Source organism: Triticum aestivum, chromosome 7B (genome assembly GCF_018294505.1).
Source record: "Triticum aestivum cultivar Chinese Spring chromosome 7B, IWGSC CS RefSeq v2.1, whole genome shotgun sequence".
Taxonomy (NCBI): Eukaryota; Viridiplantae; Streptophyta; class Magnoliopsida; order Poales; family Poaceae; genus Triticum; species Triticum aestivum.
This window is the reverse complement of record NC_057813.1, coordinates 91,197,340-91,211,026: the sequence shown is the minus strand read 5'-3', so window position 1 is coordinate 91,211,026 and position 13,687 is coordinate 91,197,340. Positions and strand designations below refer to the sequence as shown.

General features: G+C 45.1%; 1 protein-coding gene across 1 annotated transcript; it reads left to right on the top strand.

The window, feature by feature from the left end:
• The first annotated feature begins 1,354 nt into the window (after positions 1-1,354).
• Positions 1,355-10,745, top strand: LOC123156864 (dipeptidyl peptidase family member 6). The gene is made up of 18 exons (XM_044575047.1): positions 1,355-1,686; positions 2,456-2,625; positions 3,444-3,551; positions 3,646-3,705; positions 3,834-3,981; positions 4,637-4,719; positions 5,405-5,460; positions 5,652-5,779; positions 5,863-5,953; positions 6,055-6,120; positions 6,208-6,430; positions 6,621-6,722; positions 6,873-6,958; positions 7,036-7,158; positions 8,985-9,054; positions 9,151-9,242; positions 10,062-10,166; positions 10,255-10,745. Exons 1-18 carry the CDS (start codon positions 1,370-1,372, stop codon positions 10,366-10,368), a joined length of 2,142 nt encoding a protein of 713 aa, XP_044430982.1. The 5' UTR covers positions 1,355-1,369; the 3' UTR covers positions 10,369-10,745.
• Positions 10,746-13,687: the final 2,942 nt, after the last annotated feature.

Genomic DNA, 13,687 nt, shown 5'->3' with positions numbered 1-13,687 from the left:
GGGTCAATGGCGAGCCAACGACGATGGTGGTCTCAGGATACATCACACAGATCCCCCTCGTGGACATGTAGAGATTTGAAGCTTCACGGTGGACGCGTTTGCTGATGTTTTCTTACGTGCCTACACATGTATGGCATAAGCCTTGTTGTATTTTTATGTTCGTTCTTGTAGTAGGTTTGTACTATGCCGTGAGATATGTTGATCTCTGGTCTTGGAATATAATGCGGAGAACTTGTGCAAAAAGTTTATCTCTCATTACAACATCGAGGAAAGGTAGGGTTTCCTTATTTTCAGCCGGGGCCGCTATCGGTTTGCCTCATCTCCAATGGCCATAGGGCCATGGAGGTACGGTGGCCCCATCCCATGCCGGCCGAAGGGCTTCAGCTTCATTTTTAGTTACATTCTTCAGTTCAGTTAGGGTTGTGTCATGCTTAGGGAGGCAAAGCGGTGGCGGCCCCCAATGATGGGATAAGATCCTTCCTGCTCAGCCCATGCCCATGTGGTGCATCTAATATCCTCAAAGAGCGTGTGGATCTGTGTCTCCGGCGGACTTCATGGCATTATATTGGTGTTGGTCTTTGATGGATCTGTTTGGATCCAAACTTCGTTTGTGTGGTGTCAGGTTGTATCCCTCCAATCTAAGCTTCTTTCACCAGGCGACGATTGCTGTTTTGGTGCACTTGTCCTTTATCAGGGCCTTAGCATGACGACTTTCGTATTTGAACTGACTACTATATAATGTTTGCTTAGTTCCATTTCCGTTACATTCTTCAGTTAGGTTAGGGTTGTGTCATCCTTAGGGAGGGGAGGCGGTGGCGGCTTCCTAATGATGAAATAAGATCCTTCCCGCTTAGTCCCTATCCCAGCAGTGCATCTAGTGTCGTCAGAGAGCGTGTGGCGTCAGATTGCATCCTTCCAATCTAAGCTTCTTTTCATCATGCGATGCTTGCTGTTTTAGTGCAGGGCCTTTAGTGCCTTAGCATGACCGGACTGACATAGCAACAAGGTTTGATCGACTCCGGGGAGAAAGGGGTGATGACGACGGCACCCTTTCTGCTCGCTCCATTGTTTGTAGTCTTCGCTAATGATCTACATATCTGGTTGTAATTTTCGTTATTTCTGGTGTTCTTTGTAGATACTAACATGACAGATCATGAATAGATTAAAAGTTCTTTAAAAAATTGTTTCATTTTTGTTTTTTGCAAAAAGTCAATCAGACCTCTATATACAATTTGTCCTTTATTTTAATATTAAAATGCAGTTATACCTTTTTTGATTTAATTTCATATTCGGGAAGGTGGTTGCGCTCGCACTATAGCCGCAAAACCCCACCTAAACCTGTATAAAATCACAGTCCACGCCCCCGGTAATGGCGACACTTCTCGCCTCCATCTTACCCGCAGCCTGCTCCACCTCCGCCCCGGCGCTCCTCCTCCGCGCCTTCCCCCGCCTCCGCCTCCGCCGCCCCCTCGCCTCGCCGCCCCGCATGTCCTCCTCCTCCGCCGCCGCCTCTCCCGCGCCGGCAGACGCCGCGGGAGGGGAGAGGCCCACGGCGGCGCCGTTCGGGTCCTGGAGGTCGCCCATCACCGCGGACGTCGTCTCCGGCGCCTCCAAGCGCCTCGGAGACATCGCCCTTGCCGGAGACGGTCGCCTGCTATGGATCGAGGGCCGCCCCGAGGAGAAAGGGTGAGTAACCACTGGTTCCGCGCTTCCAGATTTGTACTACCTCGTAGCTTTTGAGCTGCTAAACATTTGTTGGTAATTGTGCAAGACTGTATAGTCTCCTGTAGTTTTACCACGTGTTCTGATTGCTGAGCTAGTTAATGGTAATTTCATAGCAACTGCTCATATCTGCAGTTGTCTTCACAGCTTGTGGGGCATCTAACTGCATTGGGCACCACCGTAGCAGAGGGCTAGTTCTATTCTATCACCTCAAGTGGGTTGTGGATATAGCTGAATAGGATAGAGAATATGATTTGGCGTCACTTTCTGGAGCGTTAGGTTCTTGGCAGATTAATGTTCGTTTTGTTTACCACCACAGTACAGATTCCTAGAGAAAGATTCTCTCTCAACTCTGGAAGAGGGAAGACATCTCAAATGAGACTGATTGCATGACTTATGATTTGGTGTTTTTTTCTGTAGAAGCAAATTGCAACAGCATTGCACATATAAAGTTACAGAGTGTGTCAAGCCTAAGTGTGTGCATGTTGCACGCTAGATAAAACTATATTGGTATCATGACTGAATGATAACATAACACACCCTTCCTCGTTCACAATCAATGATACAATGGATCTCTATTAGTGCACATATCAAACTCCTCAGCCTATGTCAATTACTTTACGTTAATGCTGATTATTGGTGTACCATATTCAATCTTGGTAGGCTTCAGTTAGTTTGTGTGGAGACACACAATTAATATTTTTGCACCATATTTAACTAATTTTGTATTCAGGCGCATGGTTATTGTAAAGGAGGATGACAAGCCTGTGGATATCATACCTCAGGAATTTGCAGCACGCACTCTGGCTCAAGAATATGGAGGCGGTGCATTTGCAGTCCAAGATAATGTTGTTGTTTTCTCAAACTACAAGGATCAGCGCCTGTACAAACAATCAATCGGAAGTAAGTGGGATAGTAAGCATTTAGAATGGAGTTAGTTCAATATAAATCTAATCCACACGCGCCATGTCAATAATGGAGTGTAGTTAAGTTGGAATTATGTGGTGTTACTTTGATTACTTAATTTTATTATTGTGTCAAATACTATGCTCTTACATTCCATTGCATATCCCTTCATAGATTACTGCATAGGTTGTATATTATGTTCATTCAAATGGTAATATGAGTACAGTATGCCTAAAAATGTGAGGGAGAAGAGCATGGCAGAAAGAGTGATGCCAACATAGCCGATACAATATACTCCCTCCGTCCAGAATTACTTGTCGCAGAAATGGATAAAAATGTATGTATCTAGAACTAAAATACATCTACATACATCCATTTCTCCGACAAGTATTTCCAGACGGAGGGAGTAGTACTTAAGCCCAGATTTGAATGCCTAAAAAACTTATCTCTGAGATCACCCAACATCGTAATCAATATGTAGGCCGCCCTAATCATGATTGCACGAGAACAACTTACATTTTAGGCCGAATACTTATCATTGGCAACAAATGAATGTTATAATGTGTCTGACAGGAAAACTAGGGAGTCTTGTTTGACTGAGAACTGTAGGGGATGCCTCAACAATATATGTTTTATGAACTATAAAAAATTGTACAAGGATGAGTAATGAGTATACAAGATGGCTAGGGAGGGTTGTAAGGATTGACACTATTATCATATCAACTCTTTAGAACCATTTAACATCATCTTCAGCAAACTAAACTATGATGTCGCTTTATTTTAAACCATTTCACATGATTATTTTCCCTTTTCAGCTGGTAGTCTGCCTGTGCCTCTTACACCCGATTATGGTGCACCTGATGTCAGTTATGCTGATGGTGTCTTTGATCCACACTCCAGCCGTTATATTACTGTGATGGAAGGTATTTTGCATATGGTTTGTTTACAGACTTACATGCAGTATATCTTGTTATAGGATGAACTACTGAACTCTGACATGCTCAAATTTCTTGATAGACCGGCGAACGAGTAGCTTGAATCCTACTACAACAATTGTGTCTGTAAACTTAAGCAATGGTGAGTCCATGGTAAGACTGGAAAATTTTATTTCTACCAAGTGATCTATGTCTTTGTTTGTTTATTGTGATGTTTACTATGGTTTGATTTTGTGATTAACAGTACCTCACATACTTTCTTTATTGAAGAACCGAAGGTGCTGATCAGTGGGAATGACTTCTATGCTTCTCCTCGAATTGATCCAACTAAAAAGAGGATGGCATGGATTGAATGGGGTCACCCAAACATGCCATGGGATAAATCAGAACTCTGGGTTGGCTACTTCTCTGAAAGCGGGTAAATGGCATTATCTTTTGAACTGGAACATCCTGTCTTTCCTTGCATGATATGTTATAACTAAAAAGAACTTAGTTAATCCACACCTAAATATGGATAGGCAGGCACTTTGTCAGTAGATACATTCTGCATATCTGCCATGGTACTGAAGGAGTTCGATTGCACCTTTATCCCCACATTTAGGGACACTTTATGTATTACATCTCCAAAAAACTCGTCTGTTACCACAATGTAGTTACAGAACACATTCCAATAGTTAGTTACCAGGAAAACCAGGCAACCCCCGCCCCTTTTTTTCATGTGGGGCTGACCAGGCCCTGCTTCCCCCCAGCGGCAACGGATTAGGATGTCATGGCTACTAGCTGAGAGAGATCCACCAATTTTAGATAAAAGGCCCTTGGCTGAGCTTTTGAATTAAAGTCCAAACAGGTTCAACAGAACAATAAACCAGGGAACACCTGGGTACATAGGAAAGCATAGAGGGCCCCACATGGCTTGTATCATATCCTGGACCAGCAGGAAGAGAAAATACATCTTCATCAGAGAACCTCTCAGCTTAGAACAAGCACCCCAAAAGAAAGCCAGATTACATCAACTACAGCAAACCTTAGCTGCCGTCAGTTACCTTTCTACCTGTTGCTTTATTTGTGTGCAGAGACTTGACCGAACGGGTCTGTGTTGCTGGAAGCAATCCAATGTTGGTGGAATCCCCTGCCGAGCCTAAATGGTCACCAAAAGGTGTCATTTGCCTGTATTCCTTGTTATTTCCTTAGATATATGTTACTGGTGCTTACTTGAGTGATAAAGACATTCCTCATTAGTGTAATATTTTGCTCTTTTGTCTTATTTCTGAAGTTCTGTTCCTGAACAAAGTCAAACACATATTTATTGCATTTAATATGTGAAGTTGACAAGCATTTACATATCTTTCCGTACTCTTTAGGTGTGCATCTTTATGGCTTCAATACACTCTTCTGTTTGATGATGGAACTGGAAGTTATATAATGTTGAGATTCACGTCATAGTTTGTGCTAAATGGACTATCATACTTTGTGCCCAAAGTCAAATAGTCGCTAGTTTCTGTTGGTCTGATAATTTCTTTATTCAACATTTCTTGGAGCTGCTTCAACTAAACGGACTATCATAGTTTGTGCCCATAATATGAAAAATTTCTCCATAGATAAAAAAGGTTATCTTCAATATGGAAGTACGATACTTTGTTCACAGTTCATGCTGCCTACTGATTGAACTGTTTGGTTTCCTATCCTACACAACTTTAGTATCAATATATCTGCTTCCACAATAATAAGCTGACTACTGACTACCATAATTTGATCATTGCTTGCAACTTCTAGAACAAAATTATTTTAGTACATGCAAGCTTGCAGGAGAACTCATTATATCTAAAAAAAAAACCTTGCAGGAGAACTGTTTTTCGTAACTGACAGAGGGAGTGGATTCTGGAACATTTATAAATGGGTAATTTGTTATTTCTCTCAGGACTTGAGATCTTTAATATTCATACATTTTGATGTCACTGTTGCTGTTTTCTGTCGTGGAGAGTAATAACTTGAAAGCTTGTGATTTACGACATGGTGATTAAATACTACATTCTCTGTCATCATCTTATCTTTGCTTGCATAAAATATCTCTGTGCTTCTTTGTATCAGGTTGAACACACCAATGAGGTTGTTCCGATGTACACATTAGATGCTGAGTTCACAAGGCCATTGTGGGTTTTTGGCATCAACTCTTACGATTTTCTAGGAAAAAGCAATCACATCGTTTTCACTTACAGGTTGTGATAATAATTCTGTAAAGTTGCTTGTTTCATTGTCATATTTTGTTGATGAAACATATTTAAATACTGATGCCACGCAGGCAGCTCGGAAAATCATATCTTGGTGTTCTAGATTGTGATTCAGGTTCTGTTTCGTTGCTCGACATCCCTTTCTCCAATTTGTCCAATGTTGTAAGCATCAGAATGTGCGTACGCTCTATTTAAAATTTTGTTGCGTGTATAATATGGTATTTCATGCTGCTGGTTGTAATGATCTAATTGTGGTCTGGCAGGTTACTGGAAATGATTACTTCTATATCGAAGGTGCATCTGGAAGCATCCCTACGTCAATTGCAAAGGTGTTTAGTGACATCCACACTTTTGGTTATGAATTGATGATGTATTAGTGCATCGACTGATGCAGCACATATGTTGTTTCTTTCCAGGTTACTCTGGATGAGAACAAAACAAAAGTAATCAGTTTCTCAATAGTCTGGTCCTCCTCACCAGATGTTATGCAGTATAGATCTTTTTTCAGCACCCCAGAATTTATCGAGTTCCCGACATCCAGCCCTGGGCAGAAGGCTTATGCCTACTTCTACCCACCGTTGAATCCCATGTTTGAAGGTTTACCAGATGAAAAGTCTCCATTGCTTGTCAAAACACATGGTAAAGGAATTAATGAACCCTTGTGATGCCTCGAAATAATTATGCATACTCAAGTTCAGTGTGTTTTTGTGTGTGCTTTCGTTAATTATGTTGAAAGATGTTGGTTTGTTAAGTGAGTTACGGGATACTACTCTGTTTTCCATGATGATAACAAAACCATGGAGTTTTTGACACTTACCACAATTTGCAGGAGGACCTACAGCTGAAACACGTGGAGTTCTAGACCTCAGTGTCCAATATTGGACAAGTCGAGGGTGGGCATTTCTTGATGTTAACTACGGAGGAAGCACCGGTTTGTCCTTACCTTTACTAATATTCAGATTACGCCTTGTGTAAATGTTGAAAACTTTTTTGTTTCGTTGTGTAACTAAGGCTCTGGATTCATTTGAAGCATTAATTATATTAGTCTACTCGCTAAACTTTATTGAAACATAAACCGAAGGTTATGGGAGAGAGTATCGAGAGAGATTATTGAAGAAATGGGGTATTGTTGATGTTGATGATTGCTGCAGCTGTGCAAGATTCCTGGTATGTTTTATCATCAGTGATTGTAATATTACAGTAGCATTTATAGCAATTTACAAGCCACCCTACTTTATTGTAAGGTGGAGAATGGGAAAGTAGATGAACAGCGCCTTTGTATAACTGGGAGATCGGCAGGCGGATACACTACTTTAGCTTCACTCGCATTCAGAGATACATTCAAGGCTGGAGCATCTTTGTATGGTGTAAGTTCTATCTTTTCAGAATCTATTTTATTGTCTTGCTACAAGCAAACATTCAACAGATACTCAATGGCAGCTTCTATATTTGTTTTCCTTGTGTAAACATGCAGTCTCAAAATGGTTGTCTTAGACCGCTACTATGACTTTTATATTGCTCATCCATGAATTGCATTTATGTTTCACTGTTTCCATTTGGCTACATTCTATCATTCATCCTCTTTTTTGGATATGAGATAGCATCCCTTCTTCATTTCATTATAAGACGGAAACAAAGTGTTGTACAGCAGAATATACCACAGAAGATGCTAAACCCTACGCTAAGAAGAGAAACCTATTACTGATCTCAAAGAGCAGCAGAAAGAAAAATTGAATTTTCCTTGGTCTGAATGAAAGCTATAATAAAGCATTTAAGATATTACAAGCAGACAGAAAGGTTCAACTACTTATTTTTAGTGGAGAACTGTAGGGGAAGCCCTGACAAACTTTATTGAAAGGGAACATAATTGCATGGAGCTATACTAGAGGAGGAATGCACACAAGGAAATAGGACTAGAGGGAACCAGACAGGACTATACAAAGAAGTCAAGCACCTCGCTCATTCTGAAGAAGAGAGTAAAGAGGTCTCTCTTTAGGCTGTGTTCGGTACAAAGGAATTTCACAGGAATTGTGGAGGTTTCTTTTCCTATGGATATCTTTCCTTCAGGGAATTGTGGAGGTTTCTTTTCCTATGGATATCTTTCCTTCAGGGACGTTTGGTACAGAGGAACAGCGGCATCGATTCCTCATGAACCGTTTCATATCCTCCATTTTTCACGGGAACTGAAACATGCGCTCGGATCTCATTTTTCGTTTAGGCCTGAGGGCAAAAGGTGCGGCCCTGTGACTGCAGGATTTGATGCGTTTGATCGTACAGGTGGGGTGGACCTGGTTTAGGTGAACCATGCAACAACACAAAGCAAAAAATGTGGTGGTGCATGTGGTCTGTGTTTACATGTGACAATGATTCACCATGAGGCATGCACGGCCGGTTGCCCTTAATTTTTTAATCCAGCCGTTAGTTTATTCTATCCTACGCTGGCTTCCTTTGTTTCGAACGCCACTAGTTGAGCTTTTTCCAGGGATTTCATGCCCGTAGGTTTTCACTTTGGCCTTAATCCTATTCCTACACATTTTTCTATTCCTTGGTTTTGTATACCTACGTTCCGAACAGGGCCTTAATTCTTCTCCGGCTGCAGGTTGCCTGACTGGCCTTATCCCTGTGTCTGGCTCAAGGCATGAATATTCAAGAATATTTTGTGTCCCTGTGGCCTGCACACACCCTTATAGTTATACGCCCTGTTTGGAACTCAGAAAATTTCCTGATTCCTGCAGGAGTTGAACTCTTTCTTGTGAAATTTCTGAGTTCCAAACGTGACCTATGCCATATAGATTTACCCTCACAACCTAGGTGCTAGCTTTGAGTACAAGTCCAAGGTGTACCGTCTAGGGGCTTATGGCCAAATCTTAGTCATCATGCCACTCATAATGGTGCTGTTCATTTTGCTATTATTCTTCTTCTTCAAAAGTTCTAAGCACAAGCTGGTCCAAAGGTGCTGCTGGGGGAAGTGGAGCATTTGACATTTATGCATATGCCCAAGCTCTCGTAAAGGGGGCTTATTTTGGGAAATAAAAGGTCCCAAACCAATATGGCATGCTTTCATTTACATTAGGCTGATTTAGAAATAAAGTTGATTAATGCCATTTTGGTTGGTCTAATTTAGTCTTTTTGTTATATTGCTCTTCATTTGTATACATGTAATAACTAATTCTTTTGCTCAAATGATGGGCAGATTGGTGATATAACTTTGCTGAGGGCAGAGACACACAAATTTGAGTCCCGTTATATGGACAATCTTGTTGGTAAGGAATTATCTCAGCATTCTTTGTTCTGGAAAAGGATGTTCAATCCATCCTTGGTATGCTTTAATATTTATTTCCTGCACGATATTCTTTCAGGAAGTGAAGGAGCTTACTATGAAAGATCACCAATCAACTTTGTCAATAAATTTACATGCCCAGTTATTCTGTTTCAAGGGTTGGATGATAAGGTAGGTCCTGATCATCAACCACATATATTATCATGAACGAGTACCCTAGTCAGTAGAACCATGTACTCCCTCCGTTCCTAAATATAAGTCTTTATAGAGATTTCGCTATGGACTACATAGGGAGCAAAATGGATGAATCTACACTCTAAAATGCATCTACATACATCCGTATGTGGCTCATAGTGAAATCTCTCCAAAGACTTATATTTAGGAACGGAGGGAGTATATGTATATGCATGTTTCTATATCATATCAAGTTATATGAGGCGAGATCTGACTATATTAAGCGGTGTGTTGCAGCTCTGAGTTGAAATCGATATCCAGCTGAGATTCTGTTTCTTCTGTAGTGGATTAGCCATTCCATTCTTAGGATAGTCACGATATAGTTCCTCCTGTAAAACTAATAGCCATGTTTCTGTATTTTTATAGTGTTTTGGAGATATATGATTGAAATATGAAGTACTTCCAATAAATAACAAATCCCACGTTCACATCTCAACCCTGATTCACATCCTATATACCTTAAACAAACTGGCAAGCTTTGGACCCGACTCTGGAAGGGCCAGAAGCAATGTATTAGGTATAACCCTGAGATTCCATTTTCCGAGTACTGAATGAAAAAATTTGGAGGCAAGATTTTTTAGGCGAAAAGTAATTGTATAGCGTCTCCGTAGAACTCCATTAAGATGAATCATTGCTGCAACCAGGCCAATTGTTCGCTCCGTTCTTGTGCCAAATCATAATTCGCATCTAGCTCGTGGAAGTGTGAGGCTGAAAGAGACAATTGCGAAATATTTCACACTCCTTGATGTTCTGCAGGTCGTGCCACCAGACCAGGCGCGCAAAATATACAAGGCCTTGAAAGAAAGCGGTCTGCCGGTTGCTTTGGTTGAATACGAAGGGGAGCAGCATGGGTTCCGCAAGGTTAGATACCGTACCAATACCAATTGCATTTACCTTTAACCCTGTTGATTTTCAAGGTTTTCATCCTCACCTTTTTCTCTCTGAGCAGGCCGAAAACATCAAGTTCACCTTGGAGCAGCAGATGGTGTTTTTTACTCGAACGGTCGGGAAATTTGAGGTGGCAGATGATATAACTCCGATCAAGATTGAGAACTTTGACTGATGACTGCAAGTAACAAGCGTAACTGCTATAACCACTGATGAACGGGCAGATCTCCTATAGGCCATCATAGAGTCATTATCACAATCATGAACGCCAAATCCATATAGACCTTGTAAAAACGTATAGCTTGCAGAGCAGCTTGTTCCTAAGAGCATCTCCAGCCGTTGGCCCCCGAGGGGGCGCCTAAAATCGCCGCCTGGGGGTGACCCGATGCAAAAAATGGGTCTGGGGGCGAGTTGGTCCCCAGGGCCGCCCCAGGCACGTTAAAAAAATGTATAGCAAATTTAGGCAAAGTTTGGCGAAGTTCGGCTAAACATGACAAATTTCAGCAAACTTGGGCATATATTAGACATGTTTGCGGATTTTCATTACATACATAGCAAATATATAAACTAATCTAAAAAAAACTGGCTGAACACCGAGTAGTCCTCGTCGTCGCCGCCATCGTCGGCCTTCTTCTCCTTGACTCCGGCGCCCCTGCTGGACCCCTTCTCGGCTAGTGGCGGTGGTGGCGCGTCGTCGTCGTTGTCGCTGTCGTCGATGATGACGACTCCTTCGTCGCGGCCTTGACGGCGCATTGGCGCTTCCTCGCCATCTTCAGGGAGTCTTGACATGCCCATTCAAAGGCCGCGTCGTCGTCGAGCTCGGCCTCGCCGTGCTCTGTTTTCACGGCGGGGAGACCCGGCTCCATCTTCACCGGCGCGAGCCCCGGCTCCGTCTTCACCGGCGCGAGTGCGCCGACCGAGGAGCCAACGAGGAGGCGCGCCGGCCGCCCTCGCTAATGACGATGTCGGCGTTGCGAGTGCGCCGGCCGAGCGGCGTCTATGCCGCGGGCTCGGCCTTGACGCCGAGCAGCGTCGGAGTGCCGGAGGAGTGGGAGGAAGAGCGTGACGAGGAAGAAGAAGAGGAGGAGCCGAACCTCCTTGGCGCCCATTGCCCGTCGCGTCGGCGGTGCGCCGGGGCAGCCGCCCTCGCCGGGGGGTACTCCAATGGCGGGTTGTTGCCGCCCTCGAGGTGCGTCAGCACGCCCTCAAGTGTGCGGCCGAGGGCGCCCCACCGCAGGTGGCGCTCCTCGCTGTTCTTCAGGCCGCGACCACCGGCGCATCGTTGGTGGACGCCAGCCGTTGCTGCTGGCGGTGCTCGAAGTACGCCGCCCAAGCCGCGTGGTTGTCGGCGGCGTATTGGGGGAGGGAGAGCTCGGCGTCGGTGAGGGAGGCGCGCATGATCTCGACCTCGTCGGCAAAGTAGGAGGGTTTGGCCACGACGTCGGGCAACGGGGGAATGGGCACTCCCCCGTTGCTGAGCCTCCAGCTCGTCGGCCCGGTGCGCATGTCCGGCAGCGCCGGGATATTCGCCTGGAACAGGAGCCACGACTCCTGTTCACGGAGCGAACGACGGTCGAAGCCGTTGGCCGCCGCCTCGTCTCCGGTGAAACGCTCGGCCATCGGGAACGGGGAGGGAGATGGAGGGGTTGGGCGGCGGCTCATGGGAGAGGGAGGGCTGGGGGAGAGGAGCTCGGCGGCGGCGCTCGGGAGAGGTAGCTCTCATCAGAGGCGAGCGAGGCCATATATAGCCGCGCCGTGTTCGTGTGTACGCGTCCGAGGGAGGGGAGGCGTCGGCACGCCGCCCCGTGACGCGCCGCCCGTGAGGAATCAATGGCAAAGCTGACCGGTGGCAGCCTTGCCATTGATTCCCCGCGGGAAACCGAGGCGTTGGGAGAAGACGAGTCGGGCGGTGTCGCTGACGCGGCTGGCCCGCGGCTCTTTCGCGCTAAAAATGATTCGCCCAGCGCCCCCGAGTGCCCCCCAGCGCGCCGGGTTCGGGTTGGGTCCGCCGACGCCAATTTCGGCCCGAGCCGGTGAAAACTAGGCCCTTGGGGGCGCGATTAGGCCAATTTTTTGGCGCCAGCGACTGCAAAGTCGCCTGGGGGGCCTTGTTGGGGGCGCGGCTGGAGATGCTCTAAGCGTTCACGAACCCAAACCAGGCAGGGCTCCAAAATTTTTCCCTTGGAGGCGCTGGACCAGGGCCATCCTCTGGAAGCTCCAGCTCTACCCCAGCAAGGACAGAGCCATCTTCTGCAATCTCACACAAATACAACAGGGACAGGCCCGGTCCTGATTGGGGGGGGGGGCTGCCCCGGGCCCCCAGAACGGAGGGCCCCCCACCCAGGGACGTACGAGATATAGGCCTGCTGCTGCGTGCGTCTGCATGGACTAAAAAACGCACTGCCTGGCCCAAGATTAGTACTACGTTGAGGCTGGCCCAAGATGGAGTAATAATTACGCATGGCCGTCGATCATGGATCGAATCAATCTTCTTCCAGAGGCGTGTCAGTTACGCACGAACGCGAGGCACGGTGTCGGCGGTGGCCACCGCCGGACGCCCGGATGGCTTTTCGGCTCTTCGGCTCGAGACCGCCAGATAGGGCTGGAATTTGAGCCGAGTTGGGCCACCTCGACTCGACTTGCTAGAGCTCGTTTCGTTAACGAGCTAGCTCGACTCGACTCGTTACTATAACGAGCTCAAACCTAAGATTGGTTCGACTCGTATAACTCACGAGCTGGCTCGTTTAGCTTGTTAAGCTCGTTAAAGATATAAACATAAAACCCTCAAATATGATAAAAATGATTATGTATATATTAAACATATATATCACTAAACAATTGTAATTTCCTTGTAACGCATGAGTCTCCTAGGAGGCAAGGCCTTCAACGGCTGGGCCTTGGGTTGTGCGCCTGGGACGTAGGCTGTTTAGTGGCTGATCTTTCTTTGTATTGGGAGTGGCTGATCTATTGTATCAAGCCAAACGAGTTACCCGAGTACTCGTGAGATTGGCTCGTTTAACTTGGTCTATAAACGATCTTAAACTAAAGCTCAGCTCGACTCGTTATTCTTCGAGTTCGAGTCGATTCGAGCCGAGTCACGAGCTACTTGTTTAGCTCGCGAGCTTCAAGCTTTTTTTCCAGCCCTACCGCCAGAGCCAGTTGAAGACGGCGGACGAGGGAAGGCCCTTGAGTATGAGCCATGCAATCGCTGCAACTTTAGCCGGAGACGCCCCCATCAACGATTCGAGAAGTAGATTCTAGATAAGGTACAGTGCCCTATTCCTTTTGCTTTTCCTATGATAATTATTTCAAATTATAAATGATAATCAATATTCCCTCTTCATTATTGTCATAGGGCATTGATAATTGTTTGATTGGGCATGGTTACTGTAGATTTTAGAGGCATTGCCATTTGCCCCCTCCGAACCAAAAAAATGTAGTGGCTTTAGTTCAACTTTACTTCAAATTTGAACTAAAGTCATATGACACTTTTT

Coding starts and splice junctions, on each gene's coding strand:
- LOC123156864 (XM_044575047.1), top strand. CDS start 1,370: ATGGCGACACTTCTCGCCTCCATCTTACCCGCAGCCTGCTCCACCTCC. Junction 6,121..6,207: donor TCCCTACGTCAATTGCAAAG/GTGTTTAGTGAC, acceptor GTTTCTTTCCAG/GTTACTCTGGATGAGAACAA. Junction 10,167..10,254: donor AGCAGCATGGGTTCCGCAAG/GTTAGATACCGT, acceptor CTCTCTGAGCAG/GCCGAAAACATCAAGTTCAC.